This window comes from Macrobrachium nipponense, chromosome 24 (genome assembly GCF_015104395.2).
Source record: "Macrobrachium nipponense isolate FS-2020 chromosome 24, ASM1510439v2, whole genome shotgun sequence".
Taxonomy (NCBI): Eukaryota; Metazoa; Arthropoda; class Malacostraca; order Decapoda; family Palaemonidae; genus Macrobrachium; species Macrobrachium nipponense.
The window spans coordinates 61,884,041-61,908,778 of record NC_061091.1 but is presented as its reverse complement, the minus strand read 5'-3'; the positions used below and the strand labels follow the sequence as shown (position 1 = coordinate 61,908,778).

Sequence of the window (24,738 nt, the reverse complement as noted above, 5' to 3'; positions counted from 1 at the left end):
CTCTACCACTTGATTAGATCCTGTTAAGGTATGTATGAGCAACCAGTTACTCTACCTCCTAAAGTTAACATGACAGCTTCTTTATCTGGGATATTTATTTGTCTGTCAATAATTTTCCTTTATCCCTATTAGTAGCTTCTATTCCTATTTTCAAGAGAATGTCTTTAGTGTCTTTCCTTATGAATGAGCATTTTGAATAATCAATTCTAAAGCATAGCAGTGGAAATTGGGGATTTTCCTCCCCCAAATGTCATTATATGAAGAACAGTGACCAGGTACCAACCAAGCTGTTAGTCAAAGTTGCTCCTCATGTAGCAAAAGAAATGAACATCTAATTAAAATATATGCAGTTTCTGTCACAAAGGCAATTCTTTGTCATATTTATTGCTTTAAGAGTTTTAAAATAAGTAAACAAAATATTTAAAATAACCATTACCTTCCATTTAACTATATTGCTGGTTACAAAGACACTGATGATTGGAAGAATATATCTAATTGTCAAAGATCATACCATATCAAGAACAGGAATTGCTGTCAACATAACTTCCATTGTTCTGAGCAACAGATTTTTAAAAATGGGACTATTTTATCAAAAAAAAGCATGTCTTTATAAATGCTGGAAAGGAATTCCCAATAAAGTGGATGACCAAAAAGTAAAAGAGCACTATGGATCATTGGTTCCACGCGAGCAATAACTAAACTTTTTGCGTAATCAACTATACACAATGGTGCACTAAAATTAAGGATTCAGTAAATATACAGACCCAACCGATTCATTATGGTCAACTGAATTTCTCACAATCATTATACACCCAAATATCCACTTATTTTTGTCTAGTGCATACAGCCAGCTCTCAAAAGAACGCCACCATATTAGCTGGCGCCATGCCAAATTGCCTGCACCCACTCGTCCCATTCCACAAATGGGGGGAAGCCCATAGGACAATTATATCCTTCATTGTAAATATGATATCCAAAGGATTAAAGAAAGCAATTTTGCCAAGGGGATGTCGATGCTCCTAACTGTTGAGGCATTTCTCTCCTGTTGGAACTCGACCACAGATATTTCTTTGGACAGCTGTGAGAACACTTGAGTCAACACACACCATACCCCCGGTCCAGTACTTACTGAAGTTGAGTCATCCTGTAAAGCACCCAAATCTCCTGTGCATTCAGCATTGGATTTCTCTACCAATAACTTTATCTTGACTCTTGCTACTAGTAGCTATTGAGTGCCAAATGGTACCCTAGATCTGAGGCTGATGAGGTTGAAGTGATGAAGAACAACACATCTTGCTGCTGAACAGCCCAAGAAGAGCCTTTATTAGACCCAGAGGTCTGGATTAACTAATCCTTTATAATAATAATAACTGCAGAAGAAAAAAGGAAAAAAGTTCTAACTTGCAAGCATTCCTCTCCCTTCTACAAAGTTTACTTTTCCTGAAGAGTGGAGAGTATAGAGAAAAGTGGACTCCAGTAAAATTTCCCTTTAGGGAGAAGAGGGGTTCTTGCTTGATCTTAAGCAGTAGGGCAAATCACTGGAACTAACATAACGAGGGAAAACACCCTAATTTCTGGTAACTTGTATAGTCTAAGTTCTCTTATTTTCTGACCTGTGTCCATCCAAGAAGTCACTATACATAGGGCTTCCTTCCTGACTGGAAAGGTTGGGGCTTGCTGGTCACTTTGACAGTAGCCAAAGTGTGGTTGTAAAAACTGTTACTGTACGGAAAATTTGTCTGCATCACACACTCCAAATCCTTTCTGGATCTTTTTTCAAATTTTCTGTGAGGGCTAGAAGATGTCTACTAGAGGATAAATTCCTGCTAATAAGGCCAGGACTAGAGCCCATTTGAGGATGGTCCACTGGGATCATCAAAGGCATGTGCTTCTTGGAAAAGTTAATCATTTGCTTGGGTCACTACCAACACAGATTTGAAGAAGGTGTCTGGCCTGTGTACAGGAAACTGACTTGAAAGCAGCAGTTTACTAGAAAGCTGCATTTGGTTTGTATAGGGGAGGCTAACTCTGGGTTTGAATTGCCAAGACGAGCTGCTAACAGTCATGGCACACACCTGGATGGCAATGAGTGATAGTGACTGTATGTACAAGAAATAAGAGAAGGATGTCAAGGAAGCAGGAATATCGGCAACAAGAAGGCAAGCTCTAATTCATTCACATACAAGAATATGGTGTTTTGTTCTCAGTTGAACTAAAGGTTGCGAGCCTCTTGGCTCTTAGGTGAGGCAAGCGAGGATTGCTCAAAGTGTAGAGAGGCCAAGACCGCAGCTTGTGACAACGGTGACTTGTTACCACTAAAGAGTCCTAAGACATTCAACAGGAATCTTGGGCACAGCATTTATATTCTCTTATGAGCAAATTTGAACCAATAGTCCACATCCTCAACAAAGTAACCAAATGGGTTTTCTGAGCTGAACACTGCTATTTCTGACAGAAAGGGCAAAATAAGTATGGGTCTTCATCCAAGGAGGCCAAATAAGCCGCAGACCTTAGCATATATGCTTTGGCATGTAGGAACTGGGTCATAATAAATACAGCCTGAGACAAATATCTTATAACCCCAAATCCCATTTCACTATGCCATTCTATTCCAAACAATAAAGATATCATCTCCACCATATGGCTGTTCTGTATATTTTGCCCGCTTTACATGGAGATTCTTTTCTGGACTAATGCAAGGATTGACTCCCTCCCCTTCAAGATGAGGTTAGCCCACAAATGTGGCATCTGTCTCACAAGGAGAACGGTATCAGGGTAGTAATGCACTGCAATATTTTACAACAAATAGACTCAGAATTTGCTACTAATTATAGTTTTTATCTGCTTTGATACTGTGTGAGCTGCAATTATAATTTTACAAAATAAAATAAAATTAATTAGAAAAAAACATGTACGTATAACTTGGTAAAAGAGGAACCTATATCAGGGGTTGTAAATAGTCGTTTTCAATGTCTTGTGGAAGGTAGGGGGAATTTTGTGGAATTTTTTTGTTCTTACACCATGTGTATTTGCATACCTTGCTATTTCTATTGATGCATTCTTTCTTACTTTGGCTGACCTCAAAGTTTCCCCGGCCTGGGGTGGTGCATATGATGTTTTTGGCCCGGCTCTTAAGGGTTATACACAAAAATACAACACCTTGAACAACAGAAGTGTCTACCACATAAACTGCACTAACAAATAACATGCAAGGCTCCCACCCTTCATGAAGAAAATACTGACTTGAAAAAGCACACACTGGTGCCAGTCTATAACTTGTGATGAACGAAGGCAGAAGCGGAAAAGTACAAGAGAAAACTCAGTGACATGCTAAAGTGGATGCGGCTGCAAACACAATGGAAGAATAATGGAGGCTCAGATCCCAGGATACTATAGGCTATTCAATAGGATTTTATTTTTTATAGTTGATTAAGTGAAAACTGAAGTCTGCTAAGAGCAAGCAACTTCATCTATGAAAGTGTAGGTTTGTATATGTGTCAGAATAAGTGGCAAATAATGCAGACCACATTCTAGAATCTACATACTTAAAAAAATGTAGAAAATAAAATAAATAAAAAGGTCTATTAAAGAATCCTTTCCTCCAATTAAATAAAAAAAGAGCAAATAACAGCTGTGTACTTCAATGCCACAAAAGAAGTCAACAAAAGTTGGCTCCCTGCCATGCACAAATGTGCACAATAAAGGAAAGTTAAGTAAAGTACGTATATCTTAGTTTAGCCAGAGCAATGAGCTGATGAAGGAAAACTAAGCTAGCAAAAGAACAAAACAAAAGTACACAAACTTAACACAAGTGTAAGAGAGACAGGTTAGGAAACTGCTGCCTAGATGTTGATAGTAAGGAATCACACAGCACAAAGAGTAGAGAGCCAGGTCCCTTCTTTCCAATATAATGGTGAAACTAGTTTGAGGAATGAGAGACAGGCGCTTTCTTTCCAGTATAACGGTGCAACTAGTTTGAGGTCTACATGGAAAAAGGCATCTTTTGATTAATTGGTTGTTATGTGGAGAAAAGGCACCTTTTGTACAAGCTTAACAGAAACATCTGCTTGCTCATTAACTGAGCAATAATGGCAGAGTGGAGAAAATGTTATAATAAAAAAGAAATGTCTATTTAAGATAGGTACCTGCCTCACATTTAATGGGAATGTAACTTGCAGTGTGTTTTCTACAACATATTGTAGACAGTACTTCACCTTGCTCCAATTTTATCTGTTTTAAAGCTCATAAACTTTTGGAAAGTCCTGGATGAGTATAGAATTATGAATTAGAAATAATAAAACATCTTACATCACTCACCATGACACTGTATTACATTCTTAATTCCAGCGACTTGTTCTAATGTATCAATATTTTGCGTATAGTTTCTCAGTAGTTTATTGTTTCGTTCTAAGAGATGAATAAATCTGAAAGAGAAATATAAATCATACTAGTTATAAGCACTACAATTTGTCAGACTACTTTAAACAATCGAAACTAAAGATATAAAATTCTGCTAGAAAACAATAGGATATTAATACAGAACAACTTACACTACCTAAAAAAATTACCTATGTACTCGTACAAATGGAATCGACTAAAGATGTCTGAAGAAAGTTCAAGGTACCATTTACCAGAGGGACTACTTTTCAGTCATTATTCAAGCTGAAATTTCTTTACTTACTTAATCTAAATTAAGAATTCGAGGCATCTTAAAGTTCGTTTTTCGATCAAATGGAATTCAGTCAATGGCAACAAAAATGACAAAACATAAGAACTTGATATGCAATCATGGTGTCCTTATGACCCTTATGTATAATAAGCAATGTGCTTTCTATCTGATGGCCCATAGGTAACCAAAGGTGTCACAAGAAGGATGCTAATGGTAATATGAGGGATAACAAGGAATAAAAAATTTGGTTTCGAAGAGCAAGATTAGCTCAAGCATCATCATCAAACTTTGTCCTGGTACAATTACAGTGAACTGCACAATTAACAAGTTTTTTATGAAATAAGTTAAAAGCAAAACTTACTTATGGCAAAGGGAGGGAGTGAATTGGCCTGGGTATATTTCCCTGGCAAAGGTGAAGAATGGGCGTGGATCACGGCGGAAATGATGGATATCAAACATAGCTTCAGGATTAGGTAAGTCAGGAAAGTCCACAGCCAGACGAGCATAGATTCCATCTCGGCTTCTAAAATCTGGGATGCCACATGACACAGATACCTGAAAAGAAATACCAAACATATCAATGGCCTACAAGTTCAGACTATTAGTTATGCATGATAAAATCTGGTCACCACAGTAAAACCTTTGAACAAAAGTATGCAATGTACCAGAATATCATTGAAAACTATTTTGATACATAATGAACAACTACAATAACTAAAAGGCTTACCCCTGCACCTGTCAATACAATTATTTTACGACAGGACTTTAGCAGTCTGACCACATCTTCAAGAGTATTTATGTGTCGTAACTTCTCTCTCCTTGGAGGTTCAGAGAACATGAGCATGTTCAATATGAATCTCCATAAAATAACATCTGACATTCCCTCTGGTATGCGAGCCTTTGATCCCAGCATGTGAGCAAGGACACTTCGAGGGTCAACACCACGTAGCATCTGCTGCTGAACCCATGACATAGGACCTAATTTTCAAGAAAATGTTTTTAAATTTAAGTACATAATAATAAAAATCTCAGAGCCAGAGCCTACCAAAATTAAAATTTTACTCTCACTTTCACGTGCCAATTTGTTTCAGTAATAAATAATGGAAACTACTGAAAAGATTTTGTTGAATCCAGTTTACATAAAAATATTGCATTAATAACTGGGTCCAGAATGAAGGTTAAAAAATCTGCCTTTGATAAAAATTACAACAAATCTGTTCCTGCTCAGTCAAGACAAGAAAAAATAAAGAAATTTTCCATGAACTTACATAAAAAGCCTTAGGAAAATGTATGGAACTGTGCAGCTTGGATACACCGCTTTCCCATAAAAAACAATGACTGAATGCAAAGCCCTCATATAATTAAGTTGCATACTTTCTTTATAGACATTTGACATAGATCATAAGTCATAGAAACATTCTTAGTATCACTGTATGTATTCTTTACTGACACACTTGAAATGTTCCAACACTAATTTACCTGCACACGGTTTCCAGTCCTTCCCTGAGAAGTTAGAAAAATCTGACAGGCCACTGAGGTTAGAAGCAGTAGAAGCAACAGACTGCCGGTCATCGTCATCATCATCGTCGTCATCCTGATTAACACTGGTGACATTCTGCCAATTGTCTGGACAGTCATTGACAGAGCTGTCATTTGTGTTTTCATCAGCAAAATCATTCTCAGTTTCAGGTCTGTCAATATTGCCACCTTGACTGGAACTTGTTCTGTCATGAAAAAGATGGTATAAAAATGCTATAGTTCTACACAAACCTCAGCATTCTATATTCATGCTTTCCCACACAACAGCAGTTTTTAGAACATCATTTCAACTCACGCCACAAGGCAAACTGTAATAAAACATATGATCATATCAAAGAGACGCACCAGTAGGACTTATGAAAGACAGTATGTATTTTTTCTTTGAAATTTAAAGAAAATATTTTAACACCAAACTAACAAAACAAGTTGAGATTTTATTTAGTGCAATATTCTAACTATGCCATTGTATTTTCATTCAGTCAATCTGCAAATTAATAAATTAAGAGACTCTATAGTAATAAAAAATTCTGTTAAAAAATGATATTGTTAAACTACAATAAAGTTTTGTACATACTTACCTGGCAGATATATACTTAGCTATAGTCTCCGACGTTCCCGACAGAATTTCAAATCTCGCGGCACACGCGACAGGTAGGTCAGGTGGTCTACCTTACCCGCCGCTGGGTGGCGGATGTACGAACCACTCCCGTAAGCTTGTCAGATTTTTCTCTTCCACCTGTCTCCTGAGGGAGGCTGGGTGGGCCATTAATCGTATATATCTTGCAGGTAAAAGTATGTACAAAACTTTATTGTAGTTTAACAATATCATTTTTGTACATGAACTTCCCTGACAGATATATACTTAGCTGATTGGCACCCTTGGTGGAGGGTAAGAGACAGCTCAATAATACAGGTAAGACGGGAAACAACTAATGTTGTAGGATATAAAAACCTTGGTTCTCACCTTTTCAGGATGAAGACTTCATAGATACTATCTCTGAGTCTGCATTGCCTGGAGAGCTACAGCTAGGACGTGACCTGATGCTGAAAGACTCTCGGATCTACCCACTGGGATATGTGATCCCCTATTGTGGTAGAATCCAAGTCGGATGCTGTTAGAGGGACCTTGTCCGCTTACCTAACAGATCCTTACCACTACCTCTGCAAGGAGCCAAAACCCACCAGACCACCTAACCAAAATACAAAGGTTAATATTACGACAAAAAGAGGTGCCTCCTGCAACCTCTTTCAGACAACCAAAAAACAACAATATAAAATATAGGGTAACACATATAAAAAATTTACACAGGATAAGTTTCAGCTCCCTGCAGCACCGAATCACCGAATCGCCGATACGAAAGGACCAAGGCGAAGCATTTATCATATGTGATTTTTACATCACGTAGGTAGTGGTTTGCGAAACCGATTGGCATCTCCAAAAAGTCGCCTCCATCAAGTTCCGCACAGACATATTTTTTCTGAATGCAAGCGAAGTTGCGATGGGCTCTCACCTCGTGAGCTTTCACTTTCAGTAGTCTAAACTGATCTTCCTTACAGGCAACATGTGCCTCTGTAATAAGGCTTCTCAGAAAAAAGGAAAGAGCATTCTTCGACATGGGCCGAGTGGGGTCCTTTACGGAGCACCAAAGTACATCTTGATTAGCCTTAAGTTGTTCCTTCCTCTTAAGGAAATACTTCATAATTCTCATAGGGCAAAGAGTTCTTTCAGGCTCTTCCCCTACTAGAAAAAGATAAACTACGAACTTCAAAGCTCTGGGCCAAGGGCGTGATGGGTTTTCATTCTTTGCAAGGAAACTTGGAAGAAACGAACATACCATAGAATCTTCCTTAAACCCTACATTGCCCTCAATAGCTTGGAGCTCACTCACTCTTTTAGCTGTAGCTAGGGCCAAAAGGAAGATAGCCTTCTTCGTCAAGTCCTTGAAAGAGGCTAAGCCAGGAGGTTCGAATCTAGACGATCCAAGGAATTGTAGGACTACGTCTAGATTCCAGTTCGGTACTACATGAGGACGCTTAATGGTTTCAAATGATCTAATAAGATCATGCAGGTCCTTATCATCGGATATATTTAAGCCTCTATGCCGAAATACCGCCGCCAACATACTGCGGTATCCCTTAATAGTTGACACAACCAGATGACATTCTTCTTTGAGGGAAAATAAGGAAATCCGCAATTTGGGTCACAGAGGTACTGGAAGAGGAAATGTTCTTCCTCTTGCACCAACGTCTGAAGACATCCCACTTTGACTTGGTATCACGCAAGGTGGAAAGGTCTCCTCGCTCTTGCGCATTGCTTTAGCAGCTGCTGCTGAAAAGCCTTTCGCTCTGACCAAACTTTGGACAGTCTGAAACCAGTCAGACTGAGAGCGAGGAGATTTTTGTGGTACCTGTCGAAGTGGGGTTGTCTGAGTAGATCGCTCCTTAGCGGATGCGATCTTGGAAGGTCCACCAACCATTCCAGTACCTCTGTGAACCATTCTTGGGCCGGCCAAAAGGGAGCGATTAAGGTCATTCTCGTTGAATCGGACTCTACGAACTTCTTGATAGTTAGCCCCAGGATCTTGAAGGGGGGAAACGCGTAGACGTCGAGTCCGTTCCAGTCTAGAAGAAGAGCATCTATTGCTACTGCCTCTGGATCCGATATCGGAGAGCAGTAAGGATCCAGCCTCTTGTTCTTTGACGTGGCAAAGAGGTCTATGTGTGGCCTGCCCCAGAATAAACTTCCACAGGCTCTGGCATACATCCAGATTGGAAGGGTCCACTCTGTGGGAAGGACCTGATCTTTCCTGCTGAGGAGATCTGCTCTTACATCCTTTCTCCCTGCACGAACCTGGTGAGAAGCTTGATTCCTCTTTCTTCTGCCCACAGAAGAAGGTCTCTTGCTGTCTCGTACAGGGAGAAGGAATGCGTCCCCCCCTGTTTCCTGATGTATGCCAGAGCTGTAGTGTTGTCCGCGTTGACCTGCACTACCGATCTTCTGACTTTGGGCTCGAAAGCCTTCAGAGCCAACCACACAGCCATCAACTCCTTTCTGTTGATGTGCCAGGCTACCTGGTCCCCCACCCAGGTACCTGACACTTCGTTGGTTCCCAGAGTTGCACCCCACCCCATGTCCGACGCGTCGGAGAACAACACCAGGTTGGGGGTCTCGTGATTGAAGAGACAGTCCCTTCGCAAAGAGGTTGGGATCTGTCCACCATAAGAGATGTTTTCTTGATGTCCTGGGATAACGACAGGGAGAACGTCAAATCCTGAGAACGACGACTCCAATTCCGATGAAGAAAGAAATTGGAGCGGTCTCAGGTGCAACCTTCCTAGGGAAACGAATTGCTCCAGAGAGGAGAGTGCTCCCAGCAGACTCATCCACTCCTCACTGTGCATACTTCTTTCCCTAAGAAGGTTGTTACTCTCTCGAATCCTCGGGCTATCCTTTCCTGCGAGGGAAAAGCCCGAAAACTCAGAGAGTTCATCTGTATCCCGAGATACACACACTCTTGCTCGGGAATTAGTGATGACTTCTTGAAATTGACGAGAAGTCCCAAGCCTTCGTCAATTCTAAAGTTACTTGTAAGTCCTTCAAACAACGATCTTCTGAATTGGCCCTTATTAGCCAATCGTCGAGGTACATGGATATCCTCACCCCTTTCAAATGAAGCCATTGAGCCACATTCCTCAAAATCCCCGTGAACACTTGAGGGCCGTCGAGAGGCCGAAACACAGAGCCCTGAACTGAAAAATTTTCCCCCCCATCATGAATCTGAGAAACTTCCTCGAGGAAAGATGGATCGGTACGTGGAAGTAAGCGTCCTGAAAATCCAAGGAAACCATCCAGTCCCCTGGACGAAGCGCTGCCAGCACTGATGAAGGCGTTTCCATCGTGAACTTCTCTTTTCTACGAAGAAGTTCAGGGCGCTTACATCCAACACCGGTCTCCATCCCCCTGAGGACTTCGGAACTAGGAAAAGGCGGTTGTAGAAGCCCGATGAATGATGGTCTGGTCACTAGTTCGATAGCCCCCTTCTCCAGCATCTGATCTCTGCTAGATGGAGAGCTTGATTCATGATGGGGTCTCTGTACCTGGCCGTCAGTTCCCTTGGGATGGTCGTCAAGGGAGGTCTTTCGACGAAAGGGATGAGGTAACCGTCTCCTCAAAATAGAAAGGGTCCAAGGATCCGCCCCTTTTTGGGCCCAGACTTCTGCAAACTCTAAGAGTCTGGCGCCCACCGTTGTTTGAAGGACTTGCAAGTTATTTGGGGGCTTTAACAGACTTGGCGAAAGTCTTACCCCTTCTTGAAGGTCTACGACCTCTAAACGTAGAGGTTCTTGATGAAGATGCCCCTCGAAAGGGTTCTCGAACACTTGCCTTTTCCTTCTTAGCCTTGGTAGGGAAGGAAGGGCGAGGTTTTCTTGCCGACTGTGCCAAAAGGTCCTGGGTGGCTTTGGCCGAAAGTGACCTCGAAATGTCCTGCACTCGATGTTTCGGGAACAACTGAGTAGACAGAGGAGCAAACAGCAAAGAAGACCTCTGAGCATGGGAGACCGACTTCGTTAAGAAGGAACAGTAAACCGACCTCTTCTTCACGATGCCGGCCCCCATAAAGGGAGGCGATTTCACTCGCTCCGTCTCTTACTGACTTGTCCATACAAGACAAAAACACACATAAGATCATCTGGTGAAATTGACTCTGGCACTTCAATTTTCTTGGCTAGGACTCCCAACGACCAATCAAGGAAGTTAAATACTTCTAGCACTCTAAACATACCTTTGAGCAAATGATCCAATTCGTTCATTGCCCAAGTCGTCTTAGCAGAGTTAAGGGCAGTTCTCCTTGTCGAATCTACCAGTGCCGAAAAAAAAAATCCGAATCAGCCGAAGACGGTAGACCCAATCCTAAGGGCTCTCCTGTTTCGTACACAGAAAACCAGCGCGTCCTGATAACTTCGAAGGAGGAAAAGCGAACATCGTTTTCCCCGCTTCTTCTTTGGAAGCCATCCAGGAACCAAAACTCCTCAGTGCCTTCTTCATAGAAAGAGTTGGCTTCATCCTCACACAAGAAGAACTCTTCGCTGTCTTCGCCGTTGAAAAAAGTGAGTGAGGAGAACGGAGGAGCCGTAGGCGTAAGGGAATCCCCAAAAACTTGTAAAAGTAGCTCTGTAAGCTTTCTTGTAAGAAGAGACAGCAGCAGGAAGTGTTCGGTTCCTCATCCGACAACCTTCTAGGACGTCTTGTCGAGGCGAGCGCGGAAGATCCTTAGGTGACGAAGGGATCCTAGCAGGAGTTGAGCGAGAGGTTGGAGAACGCCCTCTCTTAGAAGAGTTTCACATCCACTGGAGAACGATGAGAAGATCTGGGAAGTATACGATGAGACTCCCTCTTCGAGGTATACGGAATCTCAGCCGAAGGAGAGGTAGGGCTCCTACTCCGAGAATTCTCGGAAACATCCGCAGGGCGCTTACGAGGAGGCGGCGAGCGCCTACTATACTCTATGCACCTATCCTTGGGGCGAGCGGCTGCCAGGAGAAGAGCGCCTATCGAGAGCAGAGCGCTTGCGCGGCTCTCCATACTGTCCAGTTGCGTACGATCAACGGAAGTTCGACTGGAAGGCGAAATGCGCCTACTAGGAGGAAGGCTGCTTGCGAGACTCTGACGTCTAACAAGAGGGTAACATTCAGGAGAAGGGCGCTTCAAAACTAACGAAGCGCCTCTACTTGGAGAAGGGCGCTTCCGGGATTCCTGGTGCCTACCAAGAGACAAACGGTCAGGAGAAGTGCGCCTAGAAGCGGGAGAGCGCCTACACGGAGAAGGGCGCTTGAAAGACTCTTGTTGTCTGCCCTTAGGAGAATAATCAGGAGTATGACGCCTTAAAAGAGACGAGCGCCTACTAGGAGAGCTATGTGCAGTAGGCTCTTGGCGCCTACCTTGCGGGGAGCGGCTAACAGTAGGCCGTCTATCATGCACACGACTCCTACCAGACTCTAGATGCCTGTCAGGAGAGAAGTCACGATCCGATACTCGAGGAGAGTGACATCTGGAAGAAGAACGCCTACTTGTATAAGGGCGCCTTCTATAATCTTGAGGCTGCTGAGGAGAAGTCTCACGCGAGGGAGTTGAAGAAATCGCGTGATGAGCAGGTGCAGTGCGCTTACCGGAAGCGGGAATCCAATCTGGAGAAAAAACTTCTTTCTCCATAGAGCGTCCTACCGATGTTTGGCGCCTTGAAATTGAAAGAGAGCCAGGCGAGCGAGGGCGCTCACACGAGTGAGGGCGCTCACGCGAGCCCCCACCTTCATACGAAACCTCCCCATATGAAGGAGAACGATCCTCTGAAGAGCGGCGCCTAGATCTCTTGATCGGAAGAGAAACGTCCTTCTTCCTACGTGATCTAACTGCTAGAGAGTCTGCTAGCGCCGTGATCTGAGCTTGAAGTCCCGCGAGTACTCTCGTAGGAGAATCTTCTAATTCTTCCTCGGAAGCAGGCGCCGAGCGCGGAGCGCGAGAAGAAGAACGATCACAGGATTTCTTGTGTTTCTTCGCCTCCACCGACGATTCTTCCGGGAAAACCTCCGGACTAGAAGCCAAAGGGACTGCAGGGAGCCTTCCAAGCCCTCTTCAACGGGCGCGACGCATCCGGGGAGTTCCAACCTCTCTTCGGAGAGGGAGACGACGAAGAGGAGAAGCATTGGCGTAGGAGCTCCTTCTTAGTAGCGATCCGAGGCAGCCTGGGAGCGTACTTCAGGATCTTGCCGAGGGGACGCCTCTGACCGGTGGGGGCTCTCCCTAGCCCTCCTGCGGCTTTTCGACTTTCCTACTCCACTGGAACTGGGAGTCTGGAAGAGGTCTAGGCCTAGAGGCACTAAGGAGCCGGTTCAGACGCACCCTCCACAACACTGGGGACACTGCACTGATCACTAACACTCTCCTTACCTTCCAACTGACGAATCTTCTGATCCACAGAACGATTCTTGGCTTTCAGAGCTGCCGCCTCCGAAGGCGAATCTCCGGCTTCGGTGCGGGGAGCCGGGGCTGCAACTTGGGAAGAAGGTTCTAATTCTACGTTAGTACTATTAGGATCCACATCCAACTCACTCATTCTAGATCTGCTAGAACTTCTAGAGGAAGCCTTACGCACTCTATCACGTTCCAACTTCCTAACATAAGAAGAGAGAGCCTTATATTCTTCTTCATTCAATCCCTTACATTCACTACAAGGGTTAGCAAACGCACAATCATTCCCCCTGCATTTCCTGCAAACCGTGTGGGGGTCTACCGAAGCTTTCGGCAACCTCACCTTACATCCTTCATTCACGCAAACCCTAAACAACACCGAAGTTTTAACTACCGATTCTAGATCAGACATCGTTAAAGAAAATCAAACTCAAAATCAAACCGGTCCACAATCAGCGTATGCCAAGCCAAACAAAGTGAATACGTCACCAAAAGAAGTCCAAATTAACTCCAGGCAAGCGAGAATCGAAAAACTATCGAGAGGAACCGACAACAGTTGTTATCGTTCCCGCGACAGAGAAAAATCTGACAAGCTTACGGGAGTGGTTCGTACATCCGCCACCCAGCGGCGGGTAAGGTAGACCACCTGACCTACCTGTCGCGTGTGCCGCGAGATTTGAAATTCTGTCGGGAACGTCGGAGACTATAGCTAAGTATATATCTGTCAGGGAAGTTCATGTACAAAATCAGTATCTTATACCAATACCACAGCTACTAATTTCATCAGCATCACATAACCCAAGTAAGATCAATAACTTATGAGATAATTAAACTAATAAATGAGTTAAGGAAAGAAACAGTTGGCAAATGAAGTTCATCAGTATGGATCATGTGTGAGAGAGAGAGAGAGAGAGAGAGAGAGAGAGAGAGAGAGAGAGAGAGAGAGAGAGAGAGAGAGAGAGAGAGAGAGACCAATACACTCTCCAAATGAAATGACTCCTAATACCCAGCAGCTTTTAATACGGCAGTGTGCGTGCGTGTAGGTGCATGCGCGTCTGAAGGGTCCCTGGACAAAAACTGCACTGAGGAACCACAGTGAAAGTGAGTACAACAGCCAATGTTCTAACAGTGGTATGAAGAGTAGGGAGGTGGTGAAGATGCTGACAAGGAGAAAAGTAAACATATGTTACAGACAAGATGTAAAGTCTATGGATGCAAGAAACAAAAGGAAACTAGCAGTAACACAAGAAAATATATAAACTGGAATGGAGACAAGACAATACCGTTTGTATATTGGCTAAAGATAAAATGTGAACAATGGACACAAATATATGAAAGGATGGATAAAATTAACAAGGTCCTCTGAAATAAGATAATGGTTTTGTTCTTGGTATATGGACCATAAACAAGGAGACCAGAAGTAAGAAATAATACTAGAAATGTTTCCAGATGATTCATAATTAGATTGTATATAGTAGGAAGACATAAATAGGTATATTGGAAAAGAAGTTGGTTTGAGGATGTGATGGGATGTTATGGCTTTAAAAAAGGAAAAATGAAAAGAAAAATAAGATACTAAATACAATGCCTAGGTAGCTTAGTGATGAACTGAAAATTTGACACTCGAAAAGCTGAAACACATTAACTTTCTTATGTTGAAAAGTACCAATGATATAAAACATCAAAACATAGAAACTGAGATATGGAGTTGGCAAACAATCATAAGGCAATAGGTAAAAACTGAGTATGTATCAAAAGCAACAGAACTAGTGTTAAATTTATGACTTCATGCTGAAGAGATATGGAGTAAGAATTTTAAGTTGAAAAGATATAATGGCATAATGAAATTATTAGCCTGTAATTTTACTAAATAGAGAATTAACATGCAAGATGTGAAAGATGCTTCTACAACAGAGACCAACAGAGAATGTACCATCTGAGGAAGGTGAGACACCTCTTGAAAAGATAAAAAAGAAAAAACAAACAAACTGTTTGTCAACTTATTAAGCCAACCAACTAACAAGCAATTTGCTTAGAGCAGAGGAAAAACTAGTGATTTATAAGCTAACAGAACACACAAAAACAAACCAGGGATGAGTCCCACGTGATAAAAGGCATTAAACAATCAAATAAAAATGGGACCCACTTCTATGTGAAAAATACAGTATAAAGGTATGTGAAAAATACTGTATGAAGGTATAAAACTGATATCCTACAAAAATTGTTAAAACTACTATGAAAAAATGTAAAAACACTATTAGTCTGGCTTTGTAATTGTACAACTAACAAAAAGTTATCATACAAAGAGGAAAAGTTTACAAAACACATCTGTGAATATTGAGAAGGCATTGGACAGAGTACTTTGACAAATGATTTGATAAGCGTTACAAAGACAGTCTACTGTCACATTATAACACAAGTTATAATGTGAAGACAGTTGTTGCAGTACATCTTAGAAACAAAAAAGGTTCACAAAATTAAGAAAGGACATTAACGGAGGCTTGAACCAGGTGATAATTCCAGTAGTGTAAATAAGATAGGGTACCATACGCACAACTGATTTTATGTTAAAACCATAAAAATAGAAATCTTAAAGTAAAAGTGTTACTGATGACAATGAGTTAAATTAAAAGTGAATAAAACAGATTTTCTTACGGTGTAGTTATTTCGTCTTCCATGCTTTGAGGTGGAGTAAGTTCATTAAATCCGGAATCTGAAGTAATTGTGAAATCACCACCATTACTGTAGCTTCCTGAAAGTGTAAAATTTTGTCATGTAATAAATAAAAACATCCAATCAACGTCTTAAAACTTACATTTCTTATGCTATACCAATTTCAATGAATATTCACTAAAAATTCAAGAATTTACAGGAAGCATTCGCCAAATATTTGTAATTTTTAATAATAATAGCTACATATTGTATACATAGTGCTGTGTGTGTGGTTATGTCATCACTACACTTCCATTATAGTTTTAATTTGCACTTAATTCTTTGATCATGTGTGAATAGCTGTACTAGTTCATTCTAACACAGTTTCTATGGCAGGGTGATTCTGATGAATTTTATATTCATTTCAATTACACATGCTTGGTTAAGCCAATACACCTCTCCCACAGCCATAAAAATTCAGTCAAGATAATTATGGCGAGCCTCAGTGTCCTGAATTAACCTACTGGCGAGATACATGGGGAATGCTGTATTATACTTGCTGGGATCTCTCTCTTGTTCACTCATTTTTGTTCCTTCCCCAAACCCAAAACCTATTTCCCAATTAAAACAGAATATCAGCAAGGTGGGGTTTGCACTTAAGTGAATTACCTAAGGACTTCTGTTGGGAATAAGATAAATTTTTATTGAACACAAAATCAGAAACCCTGTTTGCATGAACAATGTTTAGTGCCAGCCGATAGGCATTAATGTCAACAAAAAATCAGAAATTAATGACAAAATACCTGAGAAGCATTAGATTTGATAGATTTCATAAGTGAGACTTATGAACAAAGCAATAAAACTCCAACATCAAGAACTGGTATTAGAGTAAAATATCACTCCTTATACAATTACCATTATGTATTACTGAAGACTACTACCACATCCCTCAGTTTTAGTAACCACTAGTTATGTGCAAAATAGGAGCTGTGTTTAGTACTTGGGGATGAATGTAATAACATACTCAAAATAATAATATACCCCATGCTTTGAGGTGGAGTAAGTTCATTAAATCCGGAATCTGAAGTAATTGTGAAATCACCACCATTACTGTAGCTTCCTGAAAGTGTAAAATTTTGTCATGTAATAAATAAAAACATCCAATCAACGTCTTAAAACTTACATTTCTTATGCTATACCAATTTCAATGAATATTCACTAAAAATTCAAGAATTTACAGGAAGCATTCGCCAAATATGTGTAATTTTTAATAATAATAGCTACATATTGTATACATAGTGCTGTGTGTGTGGTTATGTCATCACTACACTTCCATTATAGTTTTAATTTGCACTTAATTCTTTGATCATGTGTGAATAGCTGTACTAGTTCATTCTAACACAGTTTCTATGGCAGGGTGATTCTGATGAATTTTATATTCATTTCAATTACACATGCTTGGTTAAGCCAATACACCTCTCCCACAGCCATAAAAATTCAGTCAAGATAATTATGGCGAGCCTCAGTGTCCTGAATTAACCTACTGGCGAGATACATGGGGAATGCTGTATTATACTTGCTGGGATCTCTCTTGTCACTCATTTTTGTTCCTTCCCCAAACCCAAAACCTATTTCCCAATTAAAACAGAATATCAGCAAGGTGGGGTTTGCACTTAAGTGAATTACCTAAGGACTTCTGTTGGGAATAAGATAAATTTTTATTGAACACAAAATCAGAAACCCTGTTTGCATGAACAATGTTTAGTGCCAGCCGATAGGCATTAATGTCAACAAAAAATCAGAAATTAATGACAAAATACCTGAGAAGCATTAGATTTGATAGATTTCATAAGTGAGACTTATGAACAAAGCAATAAAACTCCAACATCAAGAACTGGTATTAGAGTAAAATATCACTCCTTATACAATTACCATTATGTATTTAACTGAAGACTACTTACACATCCCTCAGTTTTAGTAACCACTAGTTATGTGCAAAATAGGAGCTGTGTTTAGTACTTGGGGATGAATGTAATAACATACTCAAAATAATAATATACCCAAAGGCATAAACAAATAAAAACACAAATAAAAGACAATAAATATTCCAGGCGGCAACTGGTGGGAACCAGGCCGCTGTAGTGGTCATGAGTTCTAACAAAAATTACATAAAAAAAATAAGTCAATGGAAACTTTTTAATTAACTTTTTAAAATGAACAGTTACATATTGCAAATAAGCTGTTACTGGCCTAACCTAACTGAGTAAAAGTATCTTAACCCTTAATGGATGGATACCCACATACGAGTAGCAATAACAGGTGGTGGACGGATTCACTCACGGTGAACATCAAGATTACGTGCCATCGATTGGAAGGAATCAGGCGGGAAAGAGGTTCCAATACTTAAATTGCCCATATATTCAATAATGGCAACTTTTAGACTGGCTCAGAACAACGATTAGGCAGCTTATGAGTTACTTGTGATCTTGACTTCAAGGGAGCATGTAATGACCCTCTCTCTCTTTTTCACATGACTTTTTTTTTTTATTTAATAAATTTCCCCATAAATATGCCCAAGGGTTGCTGTTGGTTATAGTTCTTAACTTTTATATGTCAATTATAATTGTATTTTGCTAAAAAAAGTGCAAAGAAATATCGGTAAAGACATGTAAAAATAAAAAAAAGTTACTGCATCTTCGATCTCTGCAAATTTAAAAATTAACAACAAATATGGTCACAATTTTTTACTGATTTTAGTTCTTATCTATTTTGATATTGTGCGAGCTATAATTGTTATTTTACGAAGAAAATTATTAATCAGAAAAAAACATGTATAACTTGGTAAAATTTACATTTGTCTTGTAAAAGTGTCCCCACAAATCCTTAAAGAATATTTTTCAACTTCTCATAGAAGTTACCTAATTTTTTTAGAATTTATTTTCTTACACCATATTTAGGTATTTGCATATCTTCCTCTTTCCAATGATTTATTTTCTTGAATTGGCTGACCTCAAATTTTCTCAAGCCTGGGGTGCTCTTTTTTTTTTTTTTTTTTTGGCCAGGCTCAAGACTTAACACAGGTTAGCCTAATAGTGGAAGCTATGATAGCCGAACAGTCTTACCCTTCCCTACTTGATGTCGCAATATACATTGTAATCATGTCATATATAAGACCAAGCTCGGTCTACCCTACGAGCAGAGATCAGGGGAAGCTATCGAACATTCGCGGCCACAATCACCAGCCAAACACTCGGAAAACGCCCCTTTCGTCATAGCCAAGAAGGCAAGCAAACAAGGGAATTTAAAAGTATACTAGCTATCCTTTAAGCCTTACCAAACCAAAAGGCAGCATATCACAACTAAGGGGAGGCCGCTACTATGTACAGGAGTATCAATGGTACCTAACAACACTGAAAAATTGAACATTCAACTAAAAATCGATGTCGTTTAAATGTCCCGCTCTGAACGAATAAAGTAAACAATCAAGATGTAAACAAAGCCTCGATCCTTTGTCAGTGGCAGCACTGTCAGCTGAGGGGATCCTCCAAGAAGCGGTTTCAGAGCGTATACGAGATTCGATCCGATGCTCATATGTTTTCCACTTCCCTTCCAAGGAAAAGAGTGGGCGTATCGATTAAAAGGCATACTCCCAACGAAACGATATACTATAAATCCGCGTCTCTGCTTGAAAAAACTGTAAATGCTTATAAGCTTTGCATTATATTCGTCGTGGATCTAAGTGCAGCCTACATGGCTCGAAAAATGGGTTATATCAGTGCGCGCGCAGCCGCCATCTTGGGTTCATGGCCTGGGTAGCCCCGCCAAAACATCACATCCTTTTGATTAAAATTAAAAAAATAACACTCGATTATCCACTCACCTGATAACAGCTCCGAAGTTCCTGCAAAACACTGGAAGTCACTACCATACTGGTGATTAGATATTTCGTCTGGGAAGTCCAATCTGGGTCGTTTTGCAGGCACAGCGGACTCCATACCGTGTACTCTATCCGCCATTGTCGGCCCTCTTAACTGACGTCACGCGACGTTGCCAAATGCTGAACGAATCCCTGTCTCCGTCTCGCGACTGGGAAGACGAAGGTCAACTGCGAGGTTATGGGTTGTAAAGACGGAAGAGAATCAATTTTTACATTCCAGTCGAAAAAATATCACAGAACTCTATAACTGGCATTGTAAAGGTGCGTCAAATGAGAAATGTACAGTTAAAATCAATGGCAAACCCATCTTAATCGTATGGTTCCCACAGTTTTTTTCTTATTTAGATATGCAATAATGGTCGGCGCAGGAGCTAATGCCCTGTAGGCATCGACTGCTTTTTCATAAACCAGCCACCCACTGCTGACCAATCCGATGGGGAAAATCCTGCTGACATTTCCGTATTAAGTCTCTAGACAGAGCTGCATAACTTCTATTCACTAAGTTCGTCGGACTGAAACGTTAGAAACCAGTCTCAAACAATTTTCTTCCGGCCGATAACAGTACTTCATTCACATGGTAGCCTAAAAGAATTGATTGAAGCGGCAGTTGAAATTTTCCTTCTGGAAACGAATCCGTGCATATCACGCGAAACAATTTTATATTCGATAACAATTTCTTCCATCCAAGACTAAATTTATTCGAAGGCTCACTGCGCAAGTCTGATTAAAGGTATTTTTTTTTAAGTATCGATATATTTCATACGGTGAGACGCGACTCTCACTGAGTAGCAGATATCAAATTCTGTTGTACTGTGAGTATTTTAGAACTCTGCGTTTAAGAAACACAATAGTAATAAATTGACCGAGTGCTTGCGCAGCTGGTAGGTAGGCACATTATGTAAATTAAGTTTTAATGAAGATAGTGTATCCAAACAATAAGTAAATACAATTAATGTCAAATAAAATACCCAAAAGCGCGAGGTACTTACTATCTGATACGGCAAAACCTCTATATTAAATATCCCGATAAAGTGAAAAGGAAAATAATATCTAAGTGGTAATAAGTCAGCACGAGATTTCAACACTTCCACAAGCAAAACTGCCCTAGTGTGGTTGAGCCGCGATTTGAAACTGAAACACGTTTATCTCGTATGGGGCATTCAGCAAAGGAAAACGTTGAGCAGGGACAACGTTCGCGATGATGTAATCTCTCTCTCTCTCTCTCTCTCTCTCTCTCTCTCTCTCTCTCTCTCTCTAATTTCATTAGAAGTGATAAACAATTCAACCATGATTATCTGGTTTGGAATCTAAACCGGGTTTCAAATCTATTGTAATTAACATTCTGATAAAAAATCCATTTATTATTATTATTATTATTATTATTATTATTATTATTATTATTTTGCGTGTACCTACCTACACATCTCTGTGAGACATACCAAAAATCCCCAGTTTTTTTTAATGTAATCTGTATATTTCCTAAATATACAAACCAGATCCTATTACTATTAGGTAGCAATCCTTAGCACGAGCTGGAATCGGTGGTTGTGACTCTTCTCCATCTCTCTTCCACTCGGTCCAGCAGTGGTGCTTCATTACTTGTCTCTCCTTGTGCTGTTGCACATACTTCTTGTAGTTCTGCTAGGAATCGCTGTGGTACTACTTTGTTTCTTTGCCAATCGAGTCCTTAACGTTTTCACAGATTCCATTCTTTGTTTTATTATTATTATTATTATTATTATTATTATTATTATTATTATTATCATGGGTCTACAGGCAGGTCTCTGGGTGAAAATTCTTGCTCTCATACCTTCGTATAGCTTTATTTTCCGTTTGGTATTTCTAATGCTCAAGATACCCCTACTTTCCATCCCCTAAGTTTCCATTCACAAAGCCCATATAGTTTTCACTTCGCTAAAGAATAGAACTGCATCTGGCCCAGATAATGTTTCAGTTCAATTCCTGAAGGAATTCATTGACGAGCTAATTTCTGTCCTTCGGTGTTTTCTTTGACTAAGATTTTGTTTGTTTGTATGGTGTTTTTACGTTGCATGGAACCAGTGGTTTTTCAGCAACGGGACCAACGGCTTTACGTGACTTCCGAACAACGTCGAGAGTGAACTTCTATCGCCAGAAATACACATCTCTCACACCTCAATGGAATGCTCTGGAATCGAACTCGCGGCCAACCAGGTGGCACGCCAACACCATACCGACCACGCCGCGGAGGGGCTTCTTTGACTAAGAGTTAATAAAACTTGCACTTGGCTTTCTTCTTGGGAACTTGTGCAAGGACCAGCTGTTCCAAAGAAAGGAGATCGATAATTCAACTCTTGTTTTCACCTCATATCCTATGATATTAAAAACTTAACAAACATTCCTTACGATATCTCAAACTTATTAAATTACATTATCAGTTTTTAAGATCGCCAGTATGGCTTCAATAAGGCAAGAATCGCTGGAGACATTCCGTCCTGTCTCAGAGATCATTACAAAACTGACTTCAAAGAGCCTTTGTCCTGTAACGTATTTATAATTTTATCATCTAACTGCATTTAACCTTTACATCTGTTGTTGATTATGTAACTTCAGCCCCCTTTCCAATTCTTACACTTTAACGGTGATTCTCTTTTTCATGCTCTTGCCAATAATTCAACCTTCTCTATATCTTATACATATAGTTTTCAAGCATCCTGTGTCATCTGGACCCAATCTCAGATGTTCTTTCTGTCAGCTCCTGTTTCTGTTTCTTGTTCATTTATGAAAATGTTTCAATGTTTCATTTGCTTTGAATGAAATGTAAATGAACCTCTCAATTTGATAAATACTTGGGCGTTGTCATTCTGGATTGAGCTAGTTAAAAAGAAACTATAATATATCTATATTATATCTATATATATATATATTATATATAATATATATATACTACCTCCTAAATATATATAGATATATATATATATATATTCTGGTGAGTCAATTGAAATTGGCTACTATTGCTGAGGTGCTGTGGTAATAAGAAACAGCACAATACTACCTGGAAGCTACTGTCCTAGAAAGTACCAGTGGCTTCGGAGTCTAATGTCCTGTATCTCAAGGGAAATAGGAACCTTGTGAAGGGTTGTGAACCTCTCGGGAGAGGAAATGTCTGCCTAATACCATATGAGCCTCCTGGCAGGTCAATCTATTAACTGATGACTGCTACTTTGTTGGTGGCGAAAAGCACAACCTGGATGTTGTTGCCCTGGAAAATGCCAATGATTTGGAGTATAGATACGACGTAAATCGAAGCAGAGAGCACCTGGAAATAGGTTGAGCATTCTTTTGCTAGAGAAAATGCCCCTTAAATTGCAGATTCTCACTACAAAATGGTTTGGGGGCATGAGGTCTGCAGCCCCATAAACTGTATACCAATTTAAAAGGGAAAAAAAAGGAAAAGAAAGAGAAAAAATGAAGTACTCATTTTAGAGTGTTAAATGTGAGGTTATATGGTGCAGAAGAGAGGAAATGTATAATATTCATTCTTTAGTTTAAAGAGAAAAGGTTGCATGCTTTGGCACCTAGAAATGTGTGGATGAAAATTAAGGAATAAGTGATTGTGTTGTTGGTAGCCGAAAGGTGTAGGGTCAGGAAGAGGTATATAGTGTTTATAGGTTCAAAAGACTCTGGCTAGATTGTACAGATAAGATTAAGCGTGGTCGGTGGAAAAGTTTTGATAGAGACTATTTGGTCAAAATGGAGGAGAGTATGTGTCTGCGCCTGCTTCGTTTGGAGAATAGAAAAGGGTGGTTGTGCTGGGAGATTTTAACAAAAAAAAGTAGGTGGCACAAAGAGATTACCCTGCTGAAAAGTTTGGGATTTCTAGAGTAATTGAAAATTAGAGATTCTTGTAGATATGTGTTTGGAAATGGTTCGATTGCTGAAAATACATGGTTTCCAAGAAGAGTATCTGAGACAGAAAATGGTGAGGAACAGAGTTTGCTGGCTAATGTTAGTGCAGAAGACACGGAGGAGCATATTCACGGAAGTAATGGTGAGAGGAGAAGTGGCGGAGGGAGGGGGGGTTATACCTGATTATCATCTTGTTGAGGCAAAAGCTAAGGTAGATAAAAGCTTAAGACGAAGAGGATTGCACAAAAATCTCTTTGTTAGTATAATTAAGAGAAAGAAATTTGATAAGAAAGGAGCAAAAGTTTAGTGAAGGAAAAATAAGACGGGAAGATCAGGAGGCTGGAAAATGAGAGAGAATAAGAAGCCCAGCAATGGATACAGAGGGGAGGAGGTGCAAGAAACTTAAGCATAAATGCACAAATGAATCTCAGAATTAAAAATAAAAGGAAAATGTGATATGCAGCATACGTGAACTTAAGGTGCAAACTTGGTCATGAGACAAGAGTGTACTGCATTTCTTTGGCTCTCTTTATGGGTGGAGTGATGTTTGAAGTCAAAGAATGGAAAATGACTGTAGATGCAACGTTTGAACTAAAGAAAAATGAATTGCAAACACTATGGAATGGTTGATGTTTACAAATGATACAGTACTAATTGGTAATAATGAAGAAAAATGGCAGAAACCATTTAAACTGTTAGAAAGAGGAGAATGTTAAGGAAGTCAGTCAGGTTTTGAAGGTACTAGTTGAACAGGTATTTCGCAGGATGAGGAAAAGGGTCCGTCACAGAATTATTGCTATTATATTATTAAGAAGATGAACCCTATTCATATGGAACAAGCCCACAGGTGCCACTGACTCGAAATTGAAGCTTCCAAAGAACATGGTGCTCATTGAGAAGCGAGAGAAGGTAAAGGGAAATACAGAAAGAAAAGATCTAACTCATTCAAATTAATTATTTAATTAATAATAGATTAAAATGTATTAAAATGAAGGGAGAATAGTACTAGGGTAGGAATGCATTGCATCTTCGCTTGTACTTTGGAGCTTCCAATTGCTCGACATCCTGAGATACAGGACCTCTGGA

General features: G+C 40.1%; 1 protein-coding gene across 7 annotated transcripts in view; it reads right to left on the bottom strand.

The window, feature by feature from the left end:
* Positions 1 to 24,738, bottom strand: part of LOC135205672 (NAD-dependent histone deacetylase sirtuin-1-like) — a 63,336-nt gene that overhangs the window by 11,210 nt on the left and 27,388 nt on the right. For 3 of the 7 annotated variants that reach the window (XM_064236565.1, XM_064236571.1, XM_064236566.1), the window contains 6 exons: positions 19,708 to 19,932; positions 15,831 to 15,927; positions 6,149 to 6,393; positions 5,397 to 5,647; positions 5,031 to 5,224; positions 4,318 to 4,424 (listed from right to left, as the gene is read on the bottom strand). In XM_064236565.1, coding sequence (XP_064092635.1) covers positions 4,318 to 4,424; positions 5,031 to 5,224; positions 5,397 to 5,647; positions 6,149 to 6,393; positions 15,831 to 15,927; positions 19,708 to 19,843 — 1,030 coding nt within the window. In that variant the 5' untranslated portion in view covers positions 19,844 to 19,932. Of the gene's footprint in view, positions 1 to 4,317; positions 4,425 to 5,030; positions 5,225 to 5,396; positions 5,648 to 6,148; positions 6,394 to 15,830; positions 15,928 to 16,868; positions 16,948 to 19,161; positions 19,311 to 19,707; positions 19,933 to 24,738 lie in introns of those variants that run through there. The other 4 variants (XM_064236567.1, XM_064236568.1, XM_064236569.1 and 1 more) reach the window with 4 other exon arrangements.